Source organism: Staurois parvus, unplaced genomic scaffold (assembly GCF_062004578.1).
Source record: "Staurois parvus isolate SC_StPar_1 unplaced genomic scaffold, SC_StPar_1.0 ptg001500l, whole genome shotgun sequence".
NCBI classification, from domain to species: domain Eukaryota; kingdom Metazoa; phylum Chordata; class Amphibia; order Anura; family Ranidae; genus Staurois; species Staurois parvus.
The window spans coordinates 57,318-69,904 of NW_028319296.1; the positions used below are offsets into that span (position 1 = coordinate 57,318).

Below are 12,587 nucleotides of genomic sequence, written 5' to 3' on the forward strand. Positions count from 1 at the left end.
TCTGTGGCCCTAAGTAACAATTCTCTGGCACTCAGTAACAATTCTGTCTGTCCCTGAGTAACAATTCTGTGTCCCTAACTAGCGTTTCTTTGTCCCTAAGTAACGATTCTGTGGCCCTCATTAACAATTCTGTGTCCCTGAGTAATGCTTCTCTGTCCCCAAGTAACGTTTCTGTGGCCCTAACTCTGTCCCTAATACAGAGCGGTCTGCCTCTCTTGAATGACTGGAGGCAAATGAAGAATTCTAAAATGGCCGCTATTTATAGCTCGACCATTACACAGTGCTGGCTGGCTGGCTGCTGATTGGCTAATGCGATCACATGTCATTAAGGAATGCATTATGGGTCAGCGCGCCTTGTCTGCGCGCCTTCCCAGACATCCCCGCTCCGTCGCCGCACATGTCCGCCGCCATTTTAGGAAAAATTTCGATTCGCGCGTCCGAAGTAGGCTATTTTTCGGATTCGGCGCGAATCGAAAATTTTCCAATATTCGACTCGAATTCCACTTCGCCTACTTCGATTCGCTCATCTCTAGTTACAAAACATGGATGTTTAAGCAAATCCCATATGCTGGAATGTTATTGTTTCAGATGAATAAATCTATTTAAATTGTTATTATTAAGGTAATGATTATTTTTCTCCTTCCTAAATACAACAGAAAAGTTGTCCAAATATGAATGATTAACCTATTAAACTGGGGATAAAAAAACTAATATGAAAAGTTGTTATTCTAACAATCTTCATCTACTTGTATATTAAAGTTATACCAGCAAGAATTAGTCTTTATGTAGAAAACTAGGATTTACATCAAGCCTTACTGACTAGTGATTTAAATTGTGATTTAAATCAGTTTGATTTAAATCAAATCCACCCTGGTTGGGGCAGAACTTAGGAGGGCATGACTCTGTGGGGGCAGGACTTGGGAAGGCAGGGCACTGTTGGGGCAGAACTTGGGAGGGCATGACTCTGTGGGGGCCGGACTTGGGAGGGCAGGGCTCTGTGGGGGCCGGACTTGGGAGGGCAGGGCTCTGTGGAGGCGAGATTATGATTAGATTTACTATTTCATTAATTTTCTGCTCATATTAAGATGGAATTCAGATTTAAAGATGGGAAGTATGTAGCAGTAAATGAATAGACCTCTTAGCAGTGTTACCAGGCTGCAGCTAGGGGGAGCTCTAATGTTTAGAGTGTGACCACAGGAGACTGGTCCCATCTAGCCCACATTAACCCTTTCACTGCCAGAGCTGTGTTTTTTTTTTTTTTTTCATTCTATAGGAGTCTGGCATGCATTTTGTTGAGGTGGGGGAGGGGTTTTTGAATTGTTTCCATTCTCACTGTAGGATGTGCTGCAACAAAAGTGACGTTAAGGCTCCTCCCACACTGATCTGCGGGACACACGTATGACTTTTTGCTGTATTTTTCCTGCATTTGCATTTTTTAAAGGACATGTGACTCAAAAACTGCAAAAAAAAAACACAAGGCAGGTGCATTTTTGATGAGTTTTTGCCATGTTTTCCATTTATTTCAATGGGAGGTGTGTTTTGGGTGTTTTCTTTTACCACACCAAACCTGCACTAAAAATGCAACAAGCAGGACTTTGAAAAATGCAGCGGCCCCGCATCGGCTGAGTGTGAAGAGTTCCAGGAATACACGGTCACATGATGTTCTTCTACTAACACAAACCTGGGAGAACACCGGATGGGGTGACAGCAGAGTGACCGATAATGACACACATTGAATTGCCGATAAAACTTCATTTCCAGAGTCCCCCCACAATACAGGAGGGGGCGCTATGTACTGTGGGGTCTGGGGGAAGGAATCCGGGAGGGAAATGTCATCTGCAGAACATTTCATACTCTGCTCTAGATCTGTAAATGTCAGCGACGTGCGATGATTGACACCCCCTTACCCAGGTAATGGGGACTTGTAATCTGACAGATTCACACAGGAATTGTTCATTGCTGAAGGAACCCCGAGAAACCTTTGGAGGACCCCTGACTGAGAGAGGCTGGACTAGGCAGTCATATATTACTGTCCCCCTTGGTGGGAGTGGAGGTGACCCCTCTATAAGGATCTACAGTCCATACACACCCAGCACAAGGCCGGGGTCACACTACCAGACGCTTCTCGGGGCTGCAGTTCCTCTGAGCTCCACAAGGTAGTAATCTCACCTCTGCTCATACAGAAAGTCTCTATGGAAGACAGGAAGTGATGTAACATACACACAGGAAGTTCTGGGTGAGAGGTGAGGTGGGAGGAAGTAGAGAGAAGATGGTGGAAGTGGTAGCAGAGGAGGTAATAAGATGTTATTTCCTATTTACACCCAGTAACCCCCCATCATGTCCGTCCTCTTCCTCCATAGTCATGTCTGTCCTCTTCCTCCATAGTCACATCCGTCCTCTTCCCCCATAGTCACGTTCATCCTCTTCCCCCATAGTCACGTCCGTCCTCTTCCCCCACAGTCACGTCTGTCCTCTTCCTCCATAGTTATGTCCGTCCTCTTCCTCCATAGTTATGTCCGTCCTCTTCCTCCATAGTCATGTCCATCCTCTTCCTCCATAGTCATGTCCGTCCTCTTCCTCCATAGTCACTGTGACGTCTTTTATCTCCAGCAGATGATGATACACACATATATAGTGTGGGAACCCAGATTAACCCCTTCAGGGGCACAACATTCCCCCACTTCTGGGGCCGGAACATTCTCCTCATTGTGGAGATGGGTCACCTTCTCACCTTGGTAGTCTATACCATTGGATTATACCACTTTAAAAAGTGGTGGGGGATTGGAGAATCTTATGACATCACATGGACCTCACAGCTCCTCCTCCCAATGTCCCTCCATCCAGAGTCAGAGAATCCTATGACATCACACTGACCTCACAGCTCCTCCTCCCAATGTCCCTCAATCCAGAGTCAGAGAATCCTATGACATCACACTGACCTGACAGCTCCTCCTCCCAATGTCCCTCCATCTGGATCCTTTTGTTTATATTCAGTAGGGATGTGGGGAACCCTTGGCATCCTCATAAGCAAAACAGAACTGTAGATCCTGCGTTGTGTGTAATGACAACAGAATTCCTTTTCCCTGCGTAGTGTGGGGGTCCTGTGGGGGGGAAATTATAGCTCAGCCTGAAGTGGGGCTTTAATAAAATGGAGACCTGAATGGAGAGGTGAGGAGGATTCTGGGAATATCATTTGATGTGACTATTTGTGTTCAGATGTAGAGTTTTCCTCCTGTGAAGTCTGGAGATCATATGACATCACATTGCCTCCACCTCCCTCCCTGATAGAAGAGAGAAAGAAGAAGAAGATTCTAGAAGTCACCAGAGAGATCACTGAGCTGCTGACAGGAGAGGTGAGCGGTGCCGGGAATTCTGGGACATTCTCCAGTAACAGACAAGGGATGTGTCTGGATGGTGACTGTATCATTGTGTGTGTCAGGTTCCTATAAGGTGTCAGGGTGTCACTGTCTATTTCTCCATGGAGGAGTGGGAGTATTTAGAAGGACACAAGGATCTCTACAAGGACGTCATGATGGACAATCAGCCGCCCCTCACATCACCGGGTAAGAGGAGACTTTATTGTAAAGGAGAGAGCAGTACGGAGGATCCACCTAGATCCCCCATCATCTGATAAACACATAGAAACAATGGATTCAGTCAGTGTGTGTGTTTCCTACAGATGGATCCAGTCATGGGAACCCACCAGAGAGATGTCCCCGTCCTCTGTATTCCCGGGATTCCACACAGGAAGGTCACACCATCCCTCACCATCATCAGGTAGATGAGGAACCATCACTGATAGTATCATTAGGATCTGTACATTATCTGCATTGTTACCATTGATGGCATTTTTATTATATATTCAGAGTGGAAACCTGAGAGATCCTAAAGTTGAGGTTAAAGAAGAGATAAAAGAGGAGGAGGATGAGGATGGGGGGATGGAGGAGTCGGAGTTTCCTAAAGGACACACAGATCTGTACAAGGACACCATGGTGGAGTCATCCAGCTACAGGAACCCACCAGAGAGATGTCCCCATCCTCTGTATTCCCGGGATTCCACACAGGAAGGTCACACCATCCCTCACCATCATCAGGTAGATGATGACAATTATTGGTAGTTGTGATTTATACACAGCATGTTTGTTACAATGAATGTTTTATTATATCTTTCAGAGTGGAATCCTCGGGGATGATAATATTGATGTTAAAGAAGAGTATAAAGAGGAGGATGAGGAGTATGGAGTGATGGAGGAGTTTTCAGAAGGACACAAGGATATGATGGAGCCACCTAATACCAGGAACCCACCAGAGAGATGTCCCCGTCCTCTGTGTTCCCGGGATTCCACACAGGAAGGTCACACCATCCCTCACCATCATCAGGTAGATGAGGAACAATCACTGATAGTATCATTAGGATCTGTACATTATCTGCATTGTTACCATTGATGTCATTTTATTATATATTCAGAGTGGAAACCTGAGAGATCCTAAAGTTGAGGTGAAAGCAGAAGAAGAAGAGGCGTATGTGAGGGATGATCAGCAGTCTATGGAGGAGGATGGAATAACGGGGACATTTATAGAGGAGGACACTCCTACAGAGATCAGCACAGGTGGGTCATGAACACTAAATCCATTCCTCCACCCATACTGCTCACTGATTGGTCCAGAGTAGGGCGGGGACTGGGTGATATCAGCCTGTAATCCCCTGGTCACTTTCCTGAGCTGTGTTCCCCGTCCTGTATTCCTGGATTTCTCTCGGATAATCTTCCTTCTCTGTGCTGCAGACACAATTTATGTATCTAGACTGGATTTATGGAGATTCTGGGGTTCAGCTGGCAGCAAAATGTTGATTTTTTTGTTGATAAGCGATACTCAAACTAAGCATGTGTCTAGGGTCTCCCTCCCCAATCCTGATCTCTGACAGAACAATTCTCCCAGGGTTACTTGTCCTGTTATTTGCTGGCTGTGCCGGGTGGAGGGATATGTCTGTATAGTCTCAGACCCAAGTCACTGAGTGCAGTCTCAGGAGATGGGAGGCAGCGGTGTGGGATCTCTGCAACTTGTCTACAGTAAACATGTAAACTGCCACTGATTACTGAATACCAATATCATGAGTCCTGACCATTACGCTATATAATTTATATTGTGCATTATATCCTCCTGACCCCTGCACTATATACTCTATGTTGTACATTCCATAGTCCTGAGTTCTGCTCCCCCCCTCCCCCACTGCTATATATACATGACTAAATCATGGACTAAATAAGGAAGTGCAGTACTTCTTGTGTTGGGAAGATGGTGATGAGTGATAGAGGGGGTGGGGACCCTCGTCCTATAATCCCCTCATCACTGTCCCTCCTATAAAAGACAGTTCTGGTTGTTTCCTCACTCTCTGACTAAGGTCCATAAATAAAGAAATGACCTGGTAGGAGATCAGAGGAGCCATTTCCTAGTTCCCTTGAGGGTGGAATTGTAAGCTCCTCAGAGACCAAGCTGCCTGATGTGGGTGGAGTCCTGGTTTGGGGGAACCAATCAGCTCCTGTCTAGTAATCCTCTTTGTCTTTGTATTTTAGTCCATGGCCGGGAGATGAGGAAAACCTCCGAGGATTGTCTCACTTTGTCTCCAGACTGGAAAGTAGAAGATGAGGACATCACACAGTATAGTCCAGGAGAAAACCCGGCTCCCTCCAATGTCCATCCGGCACCACCCAGTGTAGATGGACCATCGGATTCCTCGTATCCTGAGGAACCTCAGACTGTGCGGGACCGGGCCGGCCTTCCAACAGAGAAGAACTTCTCTTGTACTGAGTGCGGGAAAAGTTTCTGTTTTAAATCCAAACTTAATGCGCATATAAGATCTCACACGGGGGAAAAGCCGTTTTGCTGTTCTGAGTGCGGAAAATGTTTTTCACATAAGTGCAATCTTTATATGCATCAGAGAGCTCACACAGGGGAAAAGCCATATTCCTGTCATGAGTGTGGGAAATGTTTTTCACTAAATTCCAAGCTTTACAGACATCAAAGATCTCACACAGGGGAGAAGCCGTATTCCTGCCCCGAGTGTGGGGAATGCTTTTTACAGAAGTTGAATCTATACAAACATCAGAGCTCTCACACGAGGGAGAAGTCACATTCCTGTTCTGAGTGTGGGAAATGTTTTGTATACAAATCAGGACTTGTTATGCATCAGAGATCTCACACCAGTGAAAAGCCATATTCTTGTCCTGAATGCGGGAAATGTTTTTCAGTGATGTCCAATTTTTACAAACATCAGAAATCTCACACAGGAGAGAAGCCGTATTCCTGTCCTGAGTGTGGGAAATGTTTTTCAGCAAAGTCCAATCTTTACAAACATCAGAAATCTCACACAGGGGAGAAGCCGTATTCCTGTCTTGAGTGCGGGAAATGTTTTTCAGAGAAGTCCATTCTTTACACACATCAGAGATCTCACACAGGGGATAAGCCGTATTCGTGTACTGAGTGCGGGAAATGTTTTTCACAGAAGTCCAATCTTTCCAGACATCAGAGATCTCATACGGGGGAGAAACCACTTTTCTGTCCTGAGTGTGGGAAATGTTTTTCACAGAAGTCTAATCTTCACAAACATCTGGGATCTCACACGGGGGAGAAGCCATTTTCCTGTTCTGAGTGTGGGAAATGTTTTTCACAGAAATCCCATCTTAATATACATCAGGGATCTCACACAGGGGAGAAGCCACATTCCTGTGCTGAGTGCGGGAAATGTTTTTCACAGAAGTCCAATCTTTACAGACACCAGAGATGTCACACGGAGAGAAGCCGTATTCCTGTCCTGAGTGAGGGATCTGTTCCTCACTGAAGTCCTGTCTTCCTGTACATCGGGGGTCCCACACAACCCTCGAGGTGTATTAGAGCCTTGAGTGCGGGAAATGTCTTCTAGATGAATGTTGCTGGACATCCCAGTTCTCATGTGGGGAAGAAGCACACCCTGATATACACCTCAGATACAGTGAAGGAAATGCGTATTTGCTCCCCTGCTGATTTTGAATTTATGCCCCTCACAAAGAAATGATCGGTCTAAAAATCGAATGTTCGGTGTATTGTAACACTGAGAGACAGAATAGCAACAACAAATTCAGCAGAAATGCGTCTAACAAATGATGACTGATTTGCATGTTCATGAGGGAAATAAGTATTTGATCCCCTTCACAAAACATGACTTAGTACTTGGTGGCAAATCCCTTGTTGGCAATCACAGAGGTCAGACGTTTCCTGTAGTTGGCCCCCAGGTTTGCACACATCTCAGGAGGGATTTTGGCCCACTCCTCTTGGCAGATCCTCTCCAAGTCATTAAGGTTTGGTGGCTGACATTTGGCAACTAGAACTTTCAGCTCCCTCCACAGATTTTCAATCGGATTAAGGTCTAAAGACTGGCTAGGCCACTCCAGGACCTTAATGTGCTTCTTCTTGAGCCACTCCTTTGTTGCCTTGGCCGTGTGTTTTGGGTCATTGTCATGCTGGAACACCCATCCACGACCCATTTTCAATGCCCTGGCTGAGGGAAGAAGGTTCTCACCCAAGATTTGACGGTACATTGCCCCGTCCATCGTCCCTTTGATGCGGTGCAGTTGTCCTGTCCCCTTAGCAGAAAAACACCCCCAAAGCAGAATGTTTCCACCACCATGTTTCACATTTGGGATGGTGTTCTTGGGGTCATAGGCAGCATTCCTCCTCCTCCAAACACAGTGAGTTGAGTTGATGGCAAAGAGCTGGATTTTGGTCTCATCTGACCACAACACTTTCCACCAGTCCTCCTCTGCATCATTCAGATGTTCAGTGACAAACTTCAGACGAGCCTGGACATGTGCTTTCTTGAGCAGAGGGACCTTGTGGGCACTGCAGGATTTCAGTCCTTGTCGGCGTAGTGTGTTACCAATTGTTTTCTTGGTGACTGTGGTCCCAGCTGCCTGGAGATCATTGACAAGATCCTCACGTGTAGTTCTGGGATGATTCCTCACTCTTCTCATGATCATTGACACTCCATGAGGTGAGATCTTGCATGGTGCACCAGACCTAGGGAGACTGACACTTGTTTTGTGTTTCTTCCATTTGTGAATGATTGCACCAACTGTTGTCACCTTCTCACCAAGCTGCTTGGCGATAGTTTGGCAGCCCAGTCCAGCCTTGTGTAGGTCTACAATCTCTACATCTTTGCCATGGTGGAGAGTTTGATCATTTCTTTGTGAGTAGGCAAACATTCAAAATCAGCAGGGGATCAAACACTTATTATTTTATTATACAGGATTTATATAGCGCCAAACGTTTGCTCAACACTTTACAATATAATGGGAAACATTACAGTTCAATACAAGAGGGTTAGGAGGGCCCTGATCCTGGCAGCTTACAATCTAGGAGGGAGGGGCTAGTGGTACAAAAGGTATTAACTGTGGGGAATGGACTCGTAGGAAGGGTAGAAGATTCCTTTTATAGCTGAGGGCAGGATAGGCTTCCCTGAAGAGAGGTTTTCAAAGATCTCCAAAAGTGAGCAGAGTAGGCGATAGTCTTATAAATTGGGGTAGAGGTGGCTGATCCTTGGTGCGGCCTGGGATTTGGGCTCACCCTGACTCTCGGACCCACGGGGAGAGCCCTAAGTTGCCACCTGACCCCCCCCCCCTTCCAGGCACCAGAGGCTGAGGCTTGTTAGGGCCTTCATGCCAGCAATGCCCGCACGCCCCCCTCTGGAGTGGCATGGCCATCACTAGGCCCGGGGCCCTGCCTTGGATTACTGCTACCTGGGGGGGAGAATCCAGGCTCTCTACACCCCCTCCGAGATTCTGGTGACCAAAATGTGTTGAGGCCTAGCCAGTAGTGGCCTCTGTGCCCTGCCCGACAGCACAACTGGAGCTGGGATGTCTGGAGACTATGTACTCCAAACTGGCCGATAAATATCAGTCGGAGCTCCATAAAACGTCCTTTCTCAGGAAATAGCTGCGCTAGGTTCTACAACTGACCACTTAGAAATTAAACACGAGCTAGGCTCATGGCGAGCTCTCCAAGGATCATGACATCTGCAAATGGACTTTATGCAGGTGCAGGTTGAAGATCTCGATAACCGTAACCGCAGGAATAATCTACGTGTTCGTGGAGTTCTGGCGACGGTGACTGATCTTTTACAGGCTACAACTAAATTGTTCTAATCCCTTCTCCCAGACCAAGATGCTAGATACTCTCTGTGTGACCATATACATAGACCTCTGTGTCCTAAGCCTCCTAATGATAAACCGCCTTGGGACATTGTTCTGTATATGAAGGATTTTCTGATTAAAGAAGATATACTTAGAGCGGCTCGCAATACTCCTGTGATTTCTTTTGAGGGCTCAACTGTACAAATTTTTCCAGATGTCTCTCCGGCCACATTGGAAAAATGTAGGAGGTCACGTTTGCTCTTTCCTCGGCTCAAATTCGCTACAAATGGAGTTTTCTCTTTAAGATGATAGTTCCACACAATAGCAGCACTTACACAAGTATCTCCTAGGGGCAAGAAATCCTGGCAAAGTTGGGCCTGGTAGATGCTCCTACACCTCAACGTCCACCTTCTACCCATCGGGGATCTCCCATCTGGAACACTTCATCTCCACGACATGATAGGAGGAGAATCGGACAAAAACTGGGATGAATGGGATTTGCTCATTTGATGACCACTTTCTACTTTGATATGATATTGAGACTGGCTGCTGACTATTAATTTTGGGTTTACCCAGGGGCGGACTAACCATTTGGAAACTCGGCACTTCCCGAGGGCCCAGGGTCAATAGGGGGCTCCATAAGATGCCCCTGGTACCTTTTTCATAGGCTTTTTTGAGTTTGGGCAAGAACACAGGGGCCCCATGATCCCCGATTGCCCGGGGGCCCCATGAGTTGTCAGTCCGCCTCGGGTTTACCCCCTAATTATCTGGACGTGCTAAAATTTTTGAATGGGATATTAGACCCATGATTTATGGCCCCCATACTGTTTCAGTGGCAATTGTTGATACGCGACCCCACACTGTTGCTGGGCATGGTCGGAGAGGTCACCGTTCTGTTGTGGAGTGGCAACTCTGCTCTCCATATTTTACGGTGACGGGGTTTGGGCCCTGTTGGCCCTTTGATATTATGTTTCAGCTTGTCTCCCTAATCCATGGTTTGTTGTGTTTTCTTTAGTTTTAGGGGCTCTTTGGGCCCTGTTTTATGATTTTGGTTTTTTTTTTATATTTCAGTACATGAGGGTAGTCATATGCAGTGTTATGGATCTCCTTGCCACATCTTTGCGGCGTGGATATTCCATAAAATACTAGCAGATTTCACCTTACGAGTTGCAGATCTGGGGACTCCAATAGTAAGACCAAAGACTTCTGATGCAGATTAGATTGACACGATAATGTTGTCAGACACTATTTTTCTTGCATTTAGCCATGGTGATTGATTGCATCTCACATAATGTCCAAGGTTTCAATTCTACAAATAAGCGCAAAACTGCCTTTCTCCAATATAGACGACTAAGGGAGAAGATTATTCTACTACAAGTGGCCCATTTGGCAGCGGCTAAACATCCCACATTTGTTCACAGATCATATAAACAGGGGTTTTACACCTTACACTCTGCTATGAGCAGGGGGGTAGCAATTCTTCATATAAATATAAAGGAGATGTGAGCTCTCTAAAAATTCAATAAAAGCTGCTATGCACAAAGGTAACCAAAAACCCTTAATAAAAGCAATGTAAAATAGGTGCAGCGCTAAAAGAAATGAATAAACCTAATAAAACAAGTATGTTACAAAAAATTCCAGATCATCAACAGTTCAGAGAAATGATTAAAGTGCTCTTTAAGGTGCTTGCTTCCTGGAGACAGGTGTCTGTGAAATAGTAATATAGAGAATGCGCACTCCCCGGAAGCGCATATATAATGCGCCTGTATCAGTAACTCTAAAGGACATCAAAGCAAGCCTGGAATGGGAATGTCTTCCCTCTGTCAAGGTCCTACCTTTTCCCTGAGGTTATGTTACTCCATGTGCTGGCGTCCATCTTGGATTCTGCTGTGCATGGTGGGAATCCTTTTATGCCTTCAGGTCTCTGTGGTCCATCCCCCAGAGGGGTGTGGCTGATGACATAAGCCTGTGGCCCGCACATGCTCTTTGCACTTGTGTCTTGTGTCTTTGTGTTGCTATTACTCTGTTCTGACTCTCGTGACTCTCCTGGTATCTGATTCGGCTTGTGACTTGACTATTCTTTGTATTCTCCTTTGATCTGACCCTCTGTTGCTGAACCCGGCTCGTGACCTGTGATTCTCATCTGCTGTCCTGTACTGTTTTGTCCTGTTGTTGTTGACCCGGCTTGTCTGACTACTCTTTTGTCTCTTCCACCAGCTACACGCCATTGGCGGCGGCCATTACCGCAGCTGAGGTGTCTCGGGGGCCGTGACCTGGTTCCTGGCTGCGTCAAGTCCATCCCCACCATCAGGGGCCCTGGTGAAGGGCAGCCTGAGACTTAGACTCAGCGCCCTGAGGGACTTCGGTCTGTGGGTGGTGGTTGTCGTCAGCCAGTGTGTTATATTGTTAGGCCTGCCTGTCCGTTCCTCGGCCTCTGCCCTGACATTACACAAGTGCCATGAACCCTGATGGTGCAGGCACGCCTTCGCTCCCAATGCTAGTCGCCAGACTCGATCAACAGGATCACCTGTTGGATCAGTTCACTCAGGCGTTGCAAACTCTGCTGGCACGCACTGCACACCTTGCTCCTGGTGCTATTAGGCCGGTAGTCACTCCGGTGGTCTCTCCCGCTGCTTCTCCGCCTATTGCGTCCACCACCTCGACGGCTGCATCAGCGGCGCCCAGGGGTATGACTGGTTCTGCCCCTCTTCCACAGCGCTTTGGGGGTGAGCCGAGTCAGTGTCGTGGGTTCCTCAACCAGGTGGGTATTTATTTTGAATACCCCATGCCTTTCCGTCTGAGAGGTCAAAGGTGGGGTTCCTAATTTCACTACTCTCAGACAAGGCCTTGGCCTGGGCAAATCCCTTATGTGAGAGGAACGACCCGGTGATTCAAGATTTTTCCGGTTTTGTCGATGCCTTCCGTAGGGTATTCGACGTACGGGCTCGTTCCGCCTCGGCGGCCAAGCTGCTCATGACCATGAATCAGGGTTCACGGACCGTGGCCGAGTACGCTATAGAGTTTCGTACCCTGGCGGCAGAGGTCGGTTGGAACAATGAGGCTCTGGTGGCTGCGTTTTCCCATGGTCTTTCTGACACATTGAAGGACGAGATTGCAGCTAAGGAACTGCCTGTGGTGTTGGAGGAGCTCATCTCTTTCCTGATCCTGATTGACACCAGGCTCAGGGAGAGGCCTTCACTCAAGGAATGCCTGCGGAGGCCTTCCAATCGACTGGCACCTGCGTTTTCTGTCCCACCCGTTCCTCCCTCTCCTCCCACGCCTCCTGGGGATAGCTTGTCTGGTGGGGAACCCATGCAGCTTGGGTTTGCTCGCCTTTCCGAGGGAGAGCGGGCCGCTCGGCGTCGGGAGGGTCGCTGCCTGTACTGTGGCCTCGGTGGGCACTTTCGGCAGTCTTGTCCAGTC

The 12,587-nt window shown here is 47.2% G+C and overlaps 1 protein-coding gene across 1 annotated transcript in view; it reads left to right on the forward strand.

Moving 5' to 3' along the window:
• Positions 1-3,443: 3,443 nt before the first annotated feature.
• LOC149435487 (uncharacterized) overlaps positions 3,444-12,587 on the forward strand; it is a 74,746-nt gene continuing 65,602 nt past the window's right edge. Inside the window, exons 1-4 of the mRNA XM_089662612.1 lie at positions 3,444-3,563; positions 3,680-3,777; positions 3,867-4,088; positions 5,600-6,725. Coding sequence (XP_089518738.1) covers positions 3,479-3,563; positions 3,680-3,777; positions 3,867-4,088; positions 5,600-6,725 — 1,531 coding nt within the window. The 5' untranslated portion in view covers positions 3,444-3,478. The remainder of the gene's footprint in view (positions 3,564-3,679; positions 3,778-3,866; positions 4,089-5,599; positions 6,726-12,587) is intronic.